This window comes from Lissotriton helveticus, chromosome 5_1 (genome assembly GCF_964261635.1).
Source record: "Lissotriton helveticus chromosome 5_1, aLisHel1.1, whole genome shotgun sequence".
NCBI lineage: Eukaryota > Metazoa > Chordata > Amphibia > Caudata > Salamandridae > Lissotriton > Lissotriton helveticus.
The window spans coordinates 1,909,666,282-1,909,685,418 of NC_136065.1; the positions used below are offsets into that span (position 1 = coordinate 1,909,666,282).

The window sequence follows — 19,137 nt, forward strand, 5'->3', positions numbered from 1 at the left end:
CGATTTCATGATTTTCAGGTCATTTGTGAACCAGGGCGCTGGGGGAAGATGAGCAATGGGGCGTTTGGAGCTAAGTGGCATATGCCGGTTGATGTTGGTGGACAGCCAAAGGTGGACTTCACGATTTAGCGAAATACAGGTTTGTGTTGATGAAGGGCGGCTAGCTGGTAGCGTGGCATTGAGTGCCTGAATATTTACTTTAGACCAGGCTCTGTATTTGCTTGTGGTAGCAGGGGGGTGCATATTGAAGGTGCTCTCTGCTGACAGGCTAAAAAAGATGGCAAAATGGACTGACCAGTCGAGGGGAAGGGCGGGGGCACTACAATCGAGCGGTATGTTGGAGATAATTGGGTCGAGTAAATGGCCAGCTTGATGGGTTGGGCCCTGATTCCTAAGTATCAGGTTAATGGCCTCACAATCAGATAGAAAAGTATTGCCGAGGCTGTTGGAAGTATCCTCTAAATGGAGGTTTAGGTCCCCCAGAATAGTGAAATTTGCTGATTTTAATACAAGCGGGGCTATTAGTTCAGCGAAGGATGTAAGCCACCGGGTAGATTTGTCAGGGGGTCGGTAGATGAGAATTCCCGATATTGTGAGTTGAGGAGAAATTGAGAGTTTGAATGAAGCAGCTTTGCAGTCAGGGAAAGAAAGAGTTTCTAATTGGCAGGCGTGGATGGACTTAAAGATAATCGCTATCCCTCCGCCTTTCCCACTGACTCTGTCCTGTCTGACTATGACGTAGCCTGGGGGAAGAGCACAGGCCACCTCTGGGCCCGAGCTGGCATGAAGCCAGGTTTCAGTCAGGAACAGCGCATCTGGTTGGGAAGAGGCAAGGAGATCAAAGATGTGATCTTTGTTTTTTGAAAGGGATCGACAGTTTATACTCCAAAACTTGTAGGATAAGATCGAAGGGGTTATGGACAGGGTATCTTGATTGAAGGAGAAGTTGCATTGAGGGCAATTGATTACGTTGTTGGCTGAGGGGTCTTGGGGAAGACAAGTGGAGGAGTGACTATTTAGCCGGTGTAGCTCCTCAGAAGAATAGGCGATCTGTATATGAGGACTTGGCTCAATTGGGACAGGGATTGTGGCCGCTGAGCGCTCCAGAGTGCGGACGGTCGCAGACGGGCTTGCCTTTGGCGCGCCGCCGGCGCGCCCGCTGCGCTCGTCCGCTGCACCTCCGACAAGGGGGTTCCATTTTATGCAGTGCAGGGTGGGAGGGATGAGCAAGTAATCTGCTCGCCCTCAAGAATGACCCAAGATGAGGTTACTCGGGCCGATGCAGCGCCTGATCGGCAGCTGTTGGCTCAGAGTAGGGGTACGCGAGGGTCGCAGTATCAAAGGGTGAGTGCCCACAAATTATGATTATAAAATGCAGTTAGAGGAAATATTTTAAAATAATGTGCAAATTAGCAGATTTAAAATCAGGTCTGAAACACACACCGTTCCCGGCTTCCGCCTCAGGAACCACAGACACACTACCTTCAAGCAGCAGCGCTTGTGAAATGCTGGGCTTTTATGCAGTGCAGGGTGGGAGGGACGAGCAAGTAATCTGCTCGCCCTCAAGACTGACCCAAGATGGCGCCACCAATGAGGTTACTCGGGCCGATGCAGCGCCTGATCGGCAGCTGTTGGCTCAGAGTAGGGGTGCGCGAGGGTCGCAGTATCAAAGGGTGAGTGCCCACAAATTATGATTATAAAATGTAGTTAGAGGAAATATTTTAAAATAATGTGCAAATTAGCAGATTTAAAATCACGTCTGAAACACACACCGTTCCCGGCTTCCGCCTCAGGAACCACAGACACACTACCTTCAAGCAGCAGCGCTTGTGAAATGCTGGGCTTTTATGCAGTGCAGGGTGGGAGGGACGAGCAAGTAATCTGCTCGCCCTCAAGACTGAACCAAGATGGCGCCGTCAATGAGGTTACTCGGGCCGAAGCAGCGCCTGATCGGCAGCTGTTGGCTCAGAGTAGGGGTGCGCGAGGGTCGCAGTATCAAAGGGTGAGTGCCCACAAATTATGATTATAAAATGCAGTTAGAGGAAATATTTTAAAATAATGTGCAAATTAGCAGATTTAAAATCACGTCTGAAACACACACCGTTCCCGGCTTCCGCCTCAGGAACCACAGACACACTACCTTCAAGCAGCAGCGCTTGTGAAATGCTGGGCTTTTATGCAGTGCAGGGTGGGAGGGACGAGCAAGTAATCTGCTCGCCCTCAAGACTGACCCAAGATGGCGCCGCCAATGAGGTTACTCGGGCCGATGCAGCGCCTGATCGGCAGCTGTTGGCTCAGAGTAGGGGTGCGCGAGGGTCGCAGTATCAAAGGGTGAGTGCCCACAAATTATGATTATAAAATGCAGTTTGAGGAAATATTTTAAAATAATGTGCAAATTAGCAGATTTAAAATCACGTCTAAAACACACACCGTTCCCGGCTTCCGCCTCAGGAACCACAGACACACTACCTTCAAGCAGCAGCGCTTGTGAAATGCTGGGCTTTTATGCAGTGCAGGGTGGGAGGGACGAGCAAGTAATCTGCTCGCCCTCAAGACTGACCCAAGATGGTGCCGCCAATGAGGTTACTCGGGCCGATGCAGCGCCTGACGGCAGCTGTTGGCTCAGAGTAGGGGTGCGCGAGGGTCGCAGTATCAAAGGGTGAGTGCCCACAAATTATGATTATAAGATGCAGTTAGAGGAAATATTTGAAAATAATGTGCAAATTAGCAGATTTAAAATCACGTCTGAAACACACACCGTTCCCGGCTTCCGCCTAAGGAACCACAGACACACTACCTTCAAGGATGGTGTATTGAGGAGGAATGATAAATTGATTGTTCCATCTACAATGAGGTCTAGATTGTTACAATTGTTACATGAAGGCCATGGGGGTATGTCAGCTATGAAAAGAAAAGCCAGGGAAGATTTCTGGTGGCCAGGAATGGACAGGCAGATTGAAAGGTTTGTGAAGGATTGTGTTGAGTGTTCACGCAGTGACAAGACTCATGTTTTGCATGAAACCCCATTCATCATGTGAATTGGCCCAGGTCGGGAAAGATTGGCTATTGATATTTGCGGTCCCTTTCAAATTCTTGGTGTTGGAAGCAGATTTGCCATTGTTTCAATGGATTATTTTTCTAAATGGCCAGAAGTAACATTTGTGTGTGAGGTCAAAGCTGACACGGTGATAGATTTCTGTGAAGAGATTTTTAAGAGATTTTTCATAGAGAAAGTTGTCCGGCAGAGATGTTATCTGATAATGGACCTCAATTCACTTCTAGTGAGTTCCGTGAATTCCTTAAAACATGGGGCATCAAGCACTTAAAAACTTTGGTTTACCATCCTCGCAGAAATGGCTTTATTGAGCGCTTTAACCGTGTTTTGGGTGAATGTATCTAGATGGCTATTTACAATCAAGTGGATTGGAAGTGTTTGGTAAAAAAAATTTTATGGAACTATAGAACCACTCCACACTCTGTTACGGGCGAAACTCCTTTCTGTTTGCTCAAAGGCAGGGTTCCTTGTTCTATTGCTGTGCCCGCATGGATGGGAAAATGTGGTAGAACATTTATTGATGATAAGGTAATAAGATCTAAGGTTGAGGATTATCAAAATTCTTATGAACACAGACACAATGACAAGTTGCTCAAAGATCCCCAAAAATTTGGCTTGGTAATTTTGTAAGAGTAAGGTTGAGAACGATGCAACACAAGGGATGTTCTAAGTTATCTGACTCCAAGGAAATTGTGTCCATCAACGGTGATTATTTGAAACTTTTCCACCTTTGTAGGTTGTGGAATGCCAATCGTGTGATTAAATTTAATGAAACATGAAAGTATGAGAGTGGTTACAAAAAGACTTCTGTTGTGAGTAATGGAGCCAATGGAGTTTCCGTTAAAGGTACCAGAATTTTTTTTTGTGCCAAGCCAACGGACCGAGTACCGAGCACAAGTGTTAAGATCTTGCCCAAAAAAAATCAAGATTATATTTGTGATTAATCTCAGAAAGCATTTAATACATGTTGTAAGAATTGCTAATATATATATTAGATACTGAGCTATATTCATTATTATCCAGAGGACATTTGTGTTGTAAAATCCAGTATAACTTTTTTAAAGAAAAAGGATATGTTGTATTCTTATAATGTTACTTGTCCTAGCAACTGCTGCTTAGCAACTGCAAGCTTCCACTATTGGAATCCGGTTTGTGGAGTCCAGTAGAAGGTAGCTGATGTTGTGAAGAGCCAGCTGTTGGGGGTTGCTCCTGCCTACTTCTAATAAACCACTACTTGCAATTACTTTGGAGTTCCTGTCCTTAAAAGTCAGGATTCTGATGGCGTAAATGACTGATTCATGGACTGTATGAGAAGGATTGTGGCATGGATGACGGTGAACTATCTTCAACTATACAGCGAAAATCTCAAGTTTTGCTATTTGGCAAAGCCCAGGACCCCTATTCTCCTGTCTAGTGGCATTCAAAACTTAGAGAGGCTTCCTACCCCAGGCTTGCCATGAAAAATCTGGGGGTTAAATTAGATCAGGCACTATTCACGAAGGATCATATCTCCACTATCTGCAGGCCTTCTTTGCAACCATGCGGCTTCTGAGGAAAGTCTTCCCAAGGTGACCATCTTCTATTAGGAAGACTTGGGTCCAGGCCCTAGACATAAGCTGCCTTAACTACGGCAACACTTTGGTTATGGCCGCCAATGATACCTTATTGGCCACAGTCCAGGTGGTGCAAAACACTGCTGCATGCCTGGTCTGTAATCTCCCGCAAGTCTCTCCCTCGGTGCCAACTCTGAGAACCTTACACTGGCTCCCAGTAAGAGGGCGCACCATTTTTAAGATCGGCTGCCTCACCCTTAAAGCTCTGATGGGTGAAGCCCCCTCTTACCTAAAGGACAAACTACGGTATTACTGTCCTCCAAGAATGCTTGGATTAAGCGATAAGGGCCTTCTAACCGTCCCCCAATTTACACTTCCAGATTTGGTGGAAGAGCTTTTTTTTTTATTGCCCATTGGCTTGGAACCAACTTCCGTTCATTCTTCACTGCTGTTCTGACTTTGCCTGGTTTGAAATGACTCTTGAAACAACTTTTTTAGGCTGTTGCGGTGTTTCTGTGTTGGCATAGTGCTGAGATAAATCTTCGGTATAAGCCGTTGCGGTATATCAAGTGGAAAAGTCATAAAAGTGAAACTGCAAGAACTGAAAACTATAGTAAATTTTCAGATTTCTTGAAGTCGTGTGTACTTTCTGTTCTAGCTGCTGCCTTCTCGAGCCTGGAGATCAAGAGTAGGAACATCATTAACTGGGGCACCAAAGACCAAGCCAGTGGTCGAAGCAGCTACATCTCACATCCACGCAGACTGGTAATCATAGTCAGAGAATGTGGGTGCAGGTGAGTGTCAGGCATCCTCAGAAAAATCATGCTATCCTGAGAGTAACAATGTGTATTTTTTATCAAGGCAAACATGCTGACAGCACTCAGACTGACAGAGAAACAGAGAATGAAAATGCCCATCTCTTCTCATATTTACAAGCAGGGAGATTAAAGAGAGAGCTTATAATGCCAGACTGTGATTTTCCTGGGGTATTCCATCATTCCTCATGGCTATGCAACCTGAAGATGATTATTAAATGCAGCAGGGGGTGAGGTGTGGCAGGGTGGAAGCAGGCCACATTGTTTCGCTCACTGCTAAAGGAGCAACTCATTTTAAATTACACCTTTCGTAACAGTGATAATTCAAAAAATCACTCACAACCTTGCATGTTGTGGAGTGTTCTGTAGGCAGTGAAAGTTAAAAAAAGCAGTGATGGATCCAAAGTTGGCAAAGGCAACTGGGCTGTGACTCCAATAAAAGTATTGCAAGATGGTCCAACCCTTAAGACGAGTATAAATAAGGACGCCTGTGAGTAGGTACACTTGTGCTCAACTTTAAGATCTTGTCGTACCAAGTGACTGGAGAGCTACTGCCGTCAGAATGAGCCATCTGTATGGGTCAAGTTCTCAGAAGGGGAAGGGGAGCACAGGCGGCAGCTCATCTTATCGGATGTCCTCTGGCTCTTCCGGTGGTGGAGGCTATGGTGGTAGTTTGAGTGGTGGGCATCGGATGACCTCCGTCTCTTCCGGTGGTGGGGGCTATGGTGGTAGTTTGAGTGGTGGGCATCGGATGTCCTCCGTCTCTTCCGGTGGTGGAGGCTATGGTGGTAGTGTGAGTGGTGGGCACGGAGGAGGGAAAATGAGTGCTGGCTTTGGTAGCGCTGGCGGGTATGGTGGAAGCTATGGTGGTGGCTCCAGCAGTGGTTTCGGCAGTAGTTCAAGTGCTGGATGGAGCCATAGCTTTGGTGGTGGATCTGGTGGTGGCTACGGAAGCAGCTTTCTTGGTTCCTCCAGTGGTGGTGGCTTCGGGAGTGGCATGGGTTCCTGGTCTGGCGACAGTGAAGGTGGCCTTCTCAATACCAGTGAGAAGTTGACCATGCAGAACCTGAACGACCGCCTGGCATCCTACATGCACAAAGTAAGCTCAATGGAGCAAGCCAACCTTGACTTGGAGGAAAAGATAAAACAGTGGTACCTAACACATGGCCCACGCCCGGCAGAGAACTACAGTGAATATTATGATATCATCCAAGAACTCCAGAAGAAGGTAAGACCGCCCTCCACTCTTTGCAGCGCAGCCCTTTGTGGCCATGGCATGTGGTAGAAGCATCTCCCTACTCAGGGCTACATCATTTAATGGACACTGTTACCCTTATTCTTGCCATACTGTCAGCTTCAGCTGAGTAAGAATGCTCCCTACTAGCAAGATCACCTGTCTGATCTAATTTGTGCTCTGACTTTCTAACATTACTCTCAGAGGGGGCAAAACGTGTGTATTGCAAGCGCTTCAGAGGATCTATGTTTGCTCACTGCATGAAGCGCCTAGAACTAGCTTTTTAGGTCAGGTAGTGTTTTTACGATTTCTTATTCGCACAATTCCTTTCAAAGCCAGTTTCATTTCTTGATTCAATTTCGTTTGATTGTATTGTTCATACATTCTTACTATTTAGTGCTTTCAACACAGTACTGCATGATTGTAAGCTGAAGCTACGGGATGTATTGTGGAATTAGTGATGTCAGGGAGAAAGCTTTGCTTTCAATCTCAAGGAAAGCCACGGCTAGACACTTTTGGTACAACATACCTGTCCCCCCTCCTCCCCCTCACCACACACAACCCTTTGAGCATTTCCGTACAGAGGAAAACAAATATTTGCAAAGAGTTTCTTCCTACTTTTTTGTTGTTTCTTGTTTTACGTGCTTAGCATAGGCCTAGCATCCTCCAGGCTATCTGTGTTGGTATACAATTTGTGGCCTCCTATTGGCCCTCATCGCTGTTCTCTGATTGGTGTTCGCACCTGATTCATACAGGAAGGCGATATTTTTAGATCCGGAGCTTTCAGATAGCTTTGTGCGTTCTGATGTCATCTAATCCAATGTATTATGAGTTCCAGTCCTGGGGGGGGGAGGCAACAGAACATGGCAGCCGCCACAGAACCTGTCTTCGTTGCAGAAGGCTTTCCTTCCTCACCATTTTAAAACCAAAATAGTGACTAATGCTGTGCCCTTTTGCTTGACGTCCTGAGTGATATTAGAATCAGCACCTCGAGAACCTGAAGGGAACTGGAGTTCTCTCCATGTGAATATGAAAGCTCTATAGCTGTCTGCCACAGGCGTATATCAGTATGAAAACTCCACAACTACCTCCATGGAATTGTGCTGTAATGTGCAACTCTCTTCATAAAAGCGCATTTGAATATAAAACACATCTATAGTCCACTACATGTTCGTGTCCGTCGGCATGGAAACTCAGAGGTGCTTTCCATGTAAGTGGGCAGCAGTATGAAAACTCCACAGCTCTCTATAGAGAAGTGGGTGCCAGTATGGAAACTCAACTGTTTAAGTGTTTCTACATGTAAACTCCATAGCTCTCTTTACATAAGTCTATTTCGATATGAATTATTCGCCGTTCTCTCCGTGTACATTTGGGTCAATATGAACACTCCATAGCTCTCTATATAAAAGTGTGTGCCAGTATCAAAACTCCATTGTTCATACAATGTCAGTGTGTTTACATGGAAACTCCATAGCTCTCTTCATATAAGTGTATTTCAATGTGAAAACTTCATAGTTCTGTCCATGTAAATGTGGGCGAATAGGAAAACTCCCTAGCTCTGTCAATAAAAGTGGATGTTAATCTGAATATTCCTTCGCTCCCTACTCTTACGTGTATGTCAGCCTGCCACTCCTTCGCGCGCTCTGTATGTGTATGTCAATACAAGTTCTCCAAAGATCTCTAGATATAAGTGAATGTCAGTATGGAAACTCCCTGGCTATCTCATCCTTGTGGTGTGTGCCAGAAACCCCATAGCGTGTGTCTGTATTGAACCTCTATAACTCTCTTAATGTGGGTCAAAAAGCAGCAGGAAGAGCCCATGGAAGCCAGGGAGGCCTTTTGGTGGCAGCGAGTTGTAGCAAGCTGCACGCTGGGCGCATCCGTGACCTTTCAAAATACTGACGCTCTCTCCATAGGAGCTGATAGGTGTATAAACACGTCGAACGTTCTTCTTTTCATTTTATGAGGATATACATACGCTGAAGTTCTCCCCATGTAAGAATATTCAAATATAAAAGTATAGGCACGCTCTACCTACAAGCATAGGTCAAAATAAAAATGTTGCTCTGTCTCGCAGTGTACATGTATGTGAGCGCAGTTGTAATCTGTGGAGGATGTGGAAGAGTGGTCTACTGCCAGGGGACCTTGGCAAGTAGATGGTGGTAGCTGTTGTGTGTATGTATGTGTGTGTGTGGGTGTGTGTGTGGCAGTGGCAGTGGCCGGTAGAAATAGTCCTGTAATCTGCCCCCTCCTGACAGAGAAGGGCTCTACATCGCCAGAGGCAGAGCCCTCCTTGCATCCCATTGGCTGATCTCTAATGTACTGCTCATCATGTCATTGTTTCTCAACCAATCTACGGACTTGGTTTGCTCAGACCTCACTGCTGTGCTGTTCGTCATTTCCTGTGCCCTCTTTCTCTTAGATCCTCGAAGCCGTTTCCGAGAACGCTGGGATTGTCCTGCAGATGGACAATGCCAGGCTGGCAGCAGATGACTTCAAGCTGAAGTGAGTCCACGCTACAATCCCTTCCTACAAGTGTGAATCGTTCATCTGATCTACTCTGTACAGCTCCATTTCCTCATTTCATACCTAATTTTCTATCTCTGTCTCAGTTTCTTATCTTTGCTTGTGCTGCCACTCTGTTTTCTAATTCTTCCATTGTCGCCTTCTCTTTTTTTCTTTTCTCTTCCGCCCTATCCTTCCTTTGAATCCTTTCCATAATCCGTCATTTTACATATTTCTTCCATGGCCTCCGACTCCCTTCCCCCTTCTTTATGCCCATATTTTATTCCTTTTTCTATTTATTACTTAGTTTACTTTTTTCTCCTTACTTCTCCTTTCTTGGCACTCTCATTTACTCATTCCCTTTCTATCTTCCCTGTGTACTCCACATTTCTTTGTTCTGCCCTCCTCTCTTATTTTCTCTCTATAATACATTTCTTCATTCCATTCTGTTTTCTTACTTTCTTCCACCTAAGTCTTCATGCCTTCCTATTTTTTTAATTTTTCCTTTTCCCCATTCAAGTCGTTTCCTTCATGTGAAACGTTCTTTCCCTTTATCTTTCTCATTTCTTCCAATACCTTCCTGTCCACGCTCCTGTTTTTCCACCTTTCCTCAAATATCTTTCTTCCTTATTTTCACCACTTCCCTGATACTTTTATATTCATTCTTTCTCACTCAATGCATATTTATTCCTCACATTTTTCCTCCTGGCAGTCCTCTCTTGCCTCTTCCAATATATTTCTCTTTTCCTTCTAACTTTCCCGATATTCCTTCCTGCTCTTCCCTCTCCTTCTGTTCCACTGTCTGTACTACTGCACCTACTTCTCACTCACGTAGATGCTTAAAGTCCACCTCTCTTCTCTGCTGCAGGTATGAGAATGAGTTTGCCATTTGGCAGAACGTTGAGGGGGACCTCAATGGCTTGCGCATAGTCCTGGATGACCTCACTCTGTCCAGGTCTGACTATGAGATTCAGCTGGAGTCCCTCATGGAAGAACTCGCTGCCCTCAAGAAGAACCACGAAGAGGTAAGAGAGACCCCTCCAGTCAGGCCACCAATCACCTTCATCCAAAGACATCAAACAAGGTCTTGCCTGGAATATGTAGCCCATCATCACCCAAGATACTCAGACTCAGCTATAATGATCAATCTTTCCTTCCAAACTGCCAACACTTACCCGCTGTACACTTCTGCACTCTGCACTTGCCCAGTACATGTATCATACCAGGAGATCACGGTCCTTAATGAAAACATGGAAAATTACATCTCTGACCACTGTGTGGGTAGCAAAATAAAGCAATAATAAGGAGCTCCTGGGACCATCCAGGCCTCTGGGCCCTGGTTCCACTGCACCTGCTGCAAGATTAATACCTACTTCCTAGTATCTACCTGGCACGTCTTTGCCCTGCACATCTACTTCCACAGTCTCTATGCCTTCCAGTGATTTTAACACTACACGCTTACCACTTCCTTCAATCGCTCACAACCTTCCTATAACCCATACTCTCCCCACATACCATTCTAACAACACTCTCTCTACAATGCACTATAACATTTTAGGCTGACCATTCACTCACCCACTTTAGGCTGACCCAAAACACCCTTACCCCGCCATCTCTCCATTGGCACCCCACTCAGTACCTATCAGGGTTCCCCTACATTAGAGGTGTTGGATGTTAGTCAGAAAAAGCCAAATCCATGCCAGTAATCAGGTTCAGCATCGTCTATGAAACAATATACCATTAAAAATAATGGTGAGTAAAAACTGTCCTGAAATTGGCCTACATCGATACATATTGGACACCCCAGCCCTAGACTGCCTATCGTTTGGGCAATATTACACCTTCAAGGTGACCCCATCTCTGCACTGTTTATCAATCATTAAATGCTTCTTGAATTTTGTAGTAAGCTTGGCACATCTCTAAAAAGTGACGAAATGAAACTACCTATGCCTTCCTTTCTCTGCAGGAGGTGAACCAACTGAGAGGGCAACTGAACAATACGGTCAACGTGGAAGTGAACGCAGCACCAGGAATCGACCTCCAGAAGGTCCTGGATGAAATGAGACGCAATTATGAGGCCATGATGGAAACAAACAAGAAAGACCTTGAGACCTCGTTCCAGACACAGGTAAACCTGCTTGGCAAGGAGGCTGCACTGGGAGAAATCAGGAACATGGACAAGGAGTCTAAATCCAAGACAAGGAGTCTAGATATGGAGCTTTCAGGAATGTGGGCACAGGACCTAGAAAATGAGAATTCAGGAACATTGTCAAGGAGCCTAGAGAGAAGAACTGAGGAACATAGACAAGCAGCACTGATGCTGAATGGTTAGATATTTAGGAATGCGGAGAAAGGGTGTAGCTAAGGAGAATTCAGGAGCATGTGTAGGGAATCCAGGCAGCAAGAACACAGGAATCAATTCAAGAAGAACTCAGGACTGCGAGAACTCAGGAACATAATCATGGAATCTGGACCCGTGTCTGTAAAGAGAGAAAATGATTCTAAACATGGGCAATTCAGGAATGCAGTTAAGAAGTCAAGGGAGGGAGAACTCAGGAACAAAACATTGGAATCTGGGACTGGGCTTTTTAAGAGCGTAGAGTATGAGTTTAGACAGGTAATTCAGAAACATGCTCAGCACTCTGGATTCACAGCGTTCTGTGATGCAGGTAAAGTCTAAATTAGCATAATTCAACAGAATGGGCAGGGATCTAGACAACGTAAATTCAGGAATGCAGCTATTGATTCGAGATAAGGAGAATTGAGGAACATAGGAAAGTGCCTGGACACATGCATGTTACAGAACATAGAAAAGGAGCCTAGAAAAGGAGAATTCAGGAACAAGGGCATGGAATCTGGGGGCATATTATCAAGACAGGCAATAAAATTATCGCCACTTTAGCGGGAGAAAGCTGGCGCTAAAACGGCAATAATGGGCTTGATAATATGCTCTATGGAATTCCAATTGAAGCCCATGTTAGATGTGAAGGACATCTAACCTGAGCTACATTTGGAATTCCATTGAGGTTATTATCAAGCCCATTATCGCCGTTTTAGCTGGAGTTTCCTGCCGCTAACGCGGCAATAATTTTATCGCCTGTCTTGATATTATGCCCCCTAGTCTCCTTCTAGACTCCTGGAATTCAGGAATGCAGTCAAGAACTCAAGGGACGGAGAACTCAGGAACGTAACATTGAAATCTAGAACTGGGGTTTTTAATTAAGTAGAATATGAGTTTAGAAGGTAATTCAGGAACATGTTCAGCACTCTGGAATTACAGAATTCTGTGATGTAGGTAGAGTCTAAATAAGCATAATTCAAGAGTGTGGGCAAGGAATCTAGGCAACACTGATTAAGGAATGCAGCTATTGATTCGAGACTAACAGAACCGAGGAACATAGGCAAGTGCCTGGACCCAGGCCGTGTTATGGAACATAGAAAAGGAGTCTAGAAAAAGGAATTAAGGAACATGGGCATGGAATCTAGACCCATTCAAGACTGCTAAAGTTCAGGAATGCAGGCAACCAGTGTAAACCTGGAGAACTCAGGAACATAGTCAAGTTTTCAAAGCGGTCAGGCACATTAGCAAGGAGCATAGACACAGTAAATAAGGGACACTGGCAATGAGTGTAGACAAGGACAATTTGAGAATATGAGCTAGGAAACCAGCCAATACAAATTCAGGAAAAATGTATAGACCCCCAGCATTCAGGAAGGACCAGCCTTGGAGAATTTAAGAGCATGGGCAAAGAGTTAAACCAAAAGAAAATATAAAACATAACATGCAATCCAATATTTTTTTACCATCGCGTGCACCTGCTATACACCCTCATCAAGATATAACAAACATCTCGATTTCGTATGCTACTTATCTACAATGTTTTACTTGTTTCTAGACAATCCTAAACTTCTACATCAGCTGACAGAGATACACCAAATGTGTGAATCTGATTTGCTCAAGTTCACCCATGTGGCCAAGGGTGCAAGCAGGGACTTTTACTCTAGTTCTTTTGGTGCCATGTCTGACCAGGAAACCACTACACCACACACATTCCCATTCACTTCTTCATTCTACTCTATGCATTTTCTGAACTGTTTGTAAAGTATCTGTAGGAAGCTGGCAAAATAAAGGAGAGTACTTAGCTCGCTCAGTCTGCTAAGAAATATGACCATGTAAAGGCATTATATGATTTTGTGTTTCAGTCCCAGGAGGTGTCCCACCAGGTCACCACCACCTCCAAAGAGCTGCAGTCCTACCAGACGGAGATCATCGAGACAAGACGCACGGTGCAGAGTCTAGAAATCGACCTTCAAGCTCAGCTCAGCCTGGTGAGTGAGACCGCTCTGCAGCCAGATACAACATGGCCGCCATCTTCAGCACGAGGCCGAAAGATTTATATCCTCCCGCCTAATTTCTGGCACATTGAAAATAAAAGAGGACCTTTACTTTGCATCAGGGTTCTCCAAACCGGTCCTGGAGGGCTGGGTCCATGCCAGATTTTTAAAATAACTACATGTATCTAAATGGGGATATACAAAAAATCTGGCATGGATCCGGCCCTCCAGGACCGGTTTGGAGGTGAAGTGAACCAATATTAAAACTCCCAGAAAGGTAACTGACATTAGAGGCACGGTGTCCCGAACACGATCAGTCTGGGTGCACCATGGAGACGCACGACCAAATTGTTATTCTATCCCTTCTTCTCCACAGAGAGCGACATTAGAGTCTTCCTTGGCAGAATCCGAGGGGCGCTACTGCGGTCAGCTGGCCCAGCTGCAGGCCTCCATCGGCAAGGTGGAGGAGGAGCTGTCCGAGCTGCGCGGCGAGATGGAGCGCCAGAGCAACGAGTACAAGATCCTGCTGGACATCAAGGCCCGCTTGGAGCAGGAGATCGCCACCTACCGCCGCCTGCTGGACGACGGAAATGCACAGTAAGTCCCCACTTGGACATTTACTGCCAGGGAAGGGTCTAACTGGGAGCTGCCAACCACTGCGGTCAGGCGAGCAGAGGACAGAACAGAGCTATGTCCAAACCAGTATCGTGCAGATCAATGGCACGATGGCTCAGCGGGTTAAACGTTTAGTTAAGTAGCCACTAACACCAGCATTTAGCACACTTGGATGTTGCACAGTTAGACACTAAAAGAAATAAAGCACAGAGAGAGAGATGAAGTAATTTGCAGAGGATAACACAGTTTGTACTTTGGGGAAGCCAGGTTAAGCTTCCAGGATTCCTGACTCTAGAATCAATAATTTAGCCACTAAACTACATCTTTCAGGCAAAGAAAACATGCTAAGAGTACTGCAACACAACTGATATTCGTTAGAGGTGCTACATGTTGGTCACAGGTCATGTGCAGTACTCTCAAGGAAACAGATGGAGATCTTCTTTATTCTTCCCTCGACTCGTACTAACTTTTCGTTTCTAATGGCGCCACTAATAATACTCATGTAGCGCTTGATGCCACCGTTTGTGTTGTTTCAAAGCACTATAAAAAGCAGATGCTTATATTTCTCTGACGTAATGGTACTAAAGAAATTACGCTTGAAAGGGTTAAAGTTTGAATCAGCAGTGTTGGAAATGTAACTCGATGGGGAACTCGTCACAACAGATATCAGCAGAGAGCACGTTAATAACATACTTTTGAATGAAGTTCCGTTAACCAGTATTTAAATTTCAAGAAAACATTACTAGAACAAAGGTCACCCCAGGTGCTGTGATACTGGAGTTGTATTCGTGTTCTATCAGTTTGTGCTGAGATATGCATGCCACCTGGTTAGTTGTCACAGGGCTAGGGCACCCTGAGCTCTTTGCCACATCCTCGGCACTTGTTGGAGGCCCTGCGTTCACATTGCATAATCTGTTTACAAAAAAGCAGCCCTGGCCTGTCTTTTATCGTGAGGAAGCTGATGTGTCAACACCACTAGTTGGCGCCAAGCACTGTGCTTCCCATTTCCCCAGAGATCTGTTTCATGAGTTGCCTTCGGACGGGAAACAAGAGCAGGGCAATATGTCTGGCCCTCGGTCTCCCAAAAGCTTCTGACATGGCTGCATGCCACTACAGAAGTACTTTTGGAAAGGCACTCCTCAAACAATGAGAGCTTTTCTCTGGATGAATCTCCTCACCTAAGATGGCTACTGCGGTGTGCATCTTAGATAAGGGCTAGTCACAAACAAGAAGGGCGCCTTTTAGACTAACCATCAATTTCAAATCAAGATTGCAAAACACATAACTCCACAATGCTCCTTGAATGTGATTGAAATGTGAAACAAAATCATGGCTTAAGGGGGCTGACCCAAACATATGATTGGTTGAAGGAAGCTAACTCCAACTAGCCATTGGTTGATGGGAGTCCATTTTCTATGGGTGTTGATAACATGATCTCTTACAGACCTGTAGCGGAAGGGCCTAAAAAGAGTTAGGTGAACTACTCTCAAAGGGACTGATTGCGATTTCTAGGGTAGTCTTAGGGGAGCAGGTTTGAGACTGTCAGTGACCTTCCAAGGCTAGGAACATGCACCAACATATGCCAGCAAACATTAACCAGGCTGTGCAAAGCATCCAACATGTGCAACACAAAAGCGCTTCAACACCTTATCAGGGATAGAAAGCGCTATATAAATGCACTTACAATACAAAACAATTGAGACAGACTGTGATGTAATATGTAGGCGAGACATCAACTCTGCAGCATTTAGTTCAAGAAGACATAGGGGTCACCTCAGTGGCCGTCTTAGTTTTCATTTTTATCTTTGCGTGTTTTCTTTTACTTCTGTTTACTTCATTGCTATTCTTGTCTGTGTTCGCAGCATTCAAGATGGGGGTCAGCAGGGGAGTTCCAGCTCGTCCTACTACTCGTCCTCGTCGTCCTCCACTGCTCAGGGGGGCAGACAAGGTAAGAGCTGGTCTTCACTCAGTGGGGGAGGGCCTGGCCACTGGTGGGCTCAAGGACTGAGCTGACAGCCCAGAATGTTTTAGGGGCAAACTCAAGAACTACAAAAGCCCAATCGCTGGTTCTGTTAAAGTTTGTAGTAGATTTTTTTGCATACAAAATATCCAAATTCACTCACAAATTTTGGAATCCCAAATGATACAATTAGTATCTGTTTAAATTTATCACAGCAAATGATGTACAATACAGTGAAAGATTCACAAATGCAGCCGACTTTGCACAACGCCATAACAACAACAACACTTGCTCATCAAGCAGATTAAAAAGATGGTGATAAACTAAAGAATTAGAAAATATTAATTCTGAATATTCCCCCGGGTTTTTTGGCTATGAAAAGAAAACGTGCCTGAGTCTTAAAAACCTAAATAGGAATATTACCTGTTGCCAACAACAGAGACCGTCCTTGAGAGATGTAAAGCCCAATGTGTAAATCAGGTTTAGTGACACCTGGTGCCCTTGAGAAGCTGTTAGACCTCTGGCAGGGACATTTAATATCAAAAATAGACTAGGACACTTGTAACTACGTTACACAAAGTAGTATAGAAAACCCTTATAGACGCTATGTTTTTCGTTAGTGCGGTGTATCTTAATTCTCCGCCCCACATAGATGTTCGTGGCATTTGTCATCAGGTTATCTATTGTGCTACATGCCAGCCTCAAGCCTGAGGACCACTCTGGAGCAGCGTAGTAGTGCCCAGAGATGAGTTTAGGTATCACCACACTGAAGGTTTCGTTATAGTAAAAGACAAACCATCACCCAAATTACTGTTTTATTCCAAGGGGAGTGATTTGTTATTAAAATTTGTATTTGGGTATACTGTCAGATCAAGTAACTGGATCTCGGTATATCACTTAAAACATACAGTCAACATGTTTCTGCTCCGTATTGCCCAGCCGGGACTGTGGAGCATTCGTCAGGACAAAATAGTTTAAAATATACTCACACCTTTTGTGTAGTATGGCAGTTGTTTTTTCTTACCCACCGTATTGTAAATACAAGGTTTAATTTACCTGTAATAGAAATCACAATTCATTTTTGATATTGTTATTTTTGATTACCTAGGCATGTATACATTATCTCCAACAAATTTTGCAACACTTTTTGTATTGTAAATGCTTTCTAGGGCATATTCACTATAGTGTAAAACAAGGACAAACAATTGGCGAATCACACTAGGAATCCAAACAGTGAAGAGAGAGGGGCACATTATAATGTTAAATATTGAGCAATGAATTTCATAATCACAGATCTGTCATAAGTCTGGAAGGGAAGTGGCAATGATATGTTCGACATTTCAGTAAATATATATAAAATATATAAAATATAGAAATACTCCTAATCTTTTAGCAATAGAATAGAGGACATTGAAATTTTCACCGTGTGATATATAGAGGGGTTACTCTGGCAGGGACAGTCAGATGCCAAGTGAGCCTGACATGCTACTGAGGCTGCTGTCCACCCTTCCAGCTTAGCTGAGGCGCAGACCTTTTGGGAACATGATTGCTGGTTGTCCAACATTGTGGGATAACCCTGAACTGAAGGATCACAGAGCACACCTTGACAGGTGAGACTTAAACAGGAATGATATATATCTCAAACACTTTCCTTTCTTTTTCTACAGCCTCCCACGGTCCCCAGGACTCCCACAGCTCCCACAGGTCCCAGGGGTCCTACGGATCAGAGAGCGGCTCTTCCCGGGATGTCTCCGGGGGCAGCACCACCCGGGAAAGCTCCTCCCGGGACAGCTCCTCCTGGGACAGCTCCTCCCGGGACAACGCCTCCAGAGACCAGCATCCAACCGCTCAGACAAGGAAATAAGATGTCTATCGAGACCCCCCATCGGCCTGGACTTCAGTACCTGCGATTGATAAGAACTAAGAGAACACAGTGGTGTGTGGGCTAATAAGCTCCAGGTCAGCTGGAGTGTGTATCCGTTCCTGGTTTTTCATGCATGTTGTTCCAATGTATTCTGGACCATGTAGTCCTATTTGTCTAGATACAAGCAGGATGATCCTGGCTCAGGGTGCACTGGAATGGAAATCTAATAACTAGGATTGATGAGAGCTTTTGCTAACCTGGGGTTACTGTCACTGTCCAGTTTCTAAAGGCCTCATTGTATTTTCATCTATCTTGCTTACTTTTCCTGCTAAAACTGCTCTTGTATGAAGCAATGCTTGAAAAAAGATTTGAAATGGGGGGGGGATATGCTCCTATAACATGGTGCCGGGCTGTACATTCAGTGATTTTCACCCATGCCTCATGTTGGGTAGTGTTGTAAGGGCCTTACATCTACCTGTCAGTGACCAACTAGAACGCAATGGCTGCTCTCAAGAAATGCTGAGACACGCACACTCTTAGCACACAGTCAATGCTTGCGGAACAGACATACACACCTAGCTGGGGAGTTTTACCATAGAGTGGGACCCACCTGACTGACTGATCTCTGTCTTACACCACTCTCATCACCACATATTATGACTATCAGATGTATCCTTCGGGCCCCTTTGCCTGCCCCCCCCTCTCACCGGCATAATGTTTATGTAAAGGAGCATTTTAATTCTTATCTATGTGACTTCATTGTTTCTTGGTTTATGAAGGACATTTCCTCTGCTACAGTCTCCAAATAAACTTTGATGTAGACCTCTTGCAAGCAAAAAATGTGTTTCTCCTCTTATTTAGACTTCTCCAGCTACTTATGTGCATACAGGTGGATGTGATTCTCCCTTGGTGGAAAATGGTCTTTTCTCCATATATCGTACCAGCATTAATATAAGGGAATTTAAGCTTTTCCCTATTGGTGAGAGGACTGCATTCAACTGTATAGTCGGGGCAATGTTGCAAACGTGTCTGTGTGAAAGAGTGAGTGGATAGGTGGATTGCGGTATGTGTCTGACTGACTGTCTTACTGACTGACTGGAGGTATTTGTAGAGCGCACTACTGCCGAGGTGTCTTGGCGCTATTTGTCTGAAGCATGCTGGACACAGAATGCTCTATGTAGATCAGTACAATTGGATCTAG

The 19,137-nt window shown here is 44.8% G+C and overlaps 1 protein-coding gene across 1 annotated transcript; it reads left to right on the top strand.

Annotated features, from left to right (window-relative positions):
- Positions 1–5,915: 5,915 nt before the first annotated feature.
- LOC144755986 (keratin, type I cytoskeletal 19-like) lies at positions 5,916–18,776 on the top strand. The gene is made up of 8 exons (XM_078645456.1): positions 5,916–6,651; positions 9,080–9,162; positions 10,031–10,187; positions 11,129–11,290; positions 13,366–13,491; positions 13,874–14,094; positions 15,975–16,060; positions 17,740–18,776. Exons 1-8 carry the CDS (start codon positions 5,986–5,988, stop codon positions 17,934–17,936), a joined length of 1,698 nt encoding a protein of 565 aa, XP_078501582.1. The 5' UTR covers positions 5,916–5,985; the 3' UTR covers positions 17,937–18,776.
- The last annotated feature ends 361 nt before the right edge of the window (positions 18,777–19,137 follow it).

What these genes read in the sequence shown, in the direction of transcription:
- LOC144755986 (XM_078645456.1), top strand. Translation starts at nt 5,986, where the DNA reads ATGAGCCATCTGTATGGGTCAAGTTCTCAGAAGGGGAAGGGGAGCACA. An exon ending in TCAAGAAGAACCACGAAGAG is followed by an intron (nt 10,188 to 11,128) that starts GTAAGAGAGACC and finishes CTTTCTCTGCAG; the next exon opens with GAGGTGAACCAACTGAGAGG. An exon ending in CTGGACGACGGAAATGCACA is followed by an intron (nt 14,095 to 15,974) that starts GTAAGTCCCCAC and finishes CTGTGTTCGCAG; the next exon opens with CATTCAAGATGGGGGTCAGC.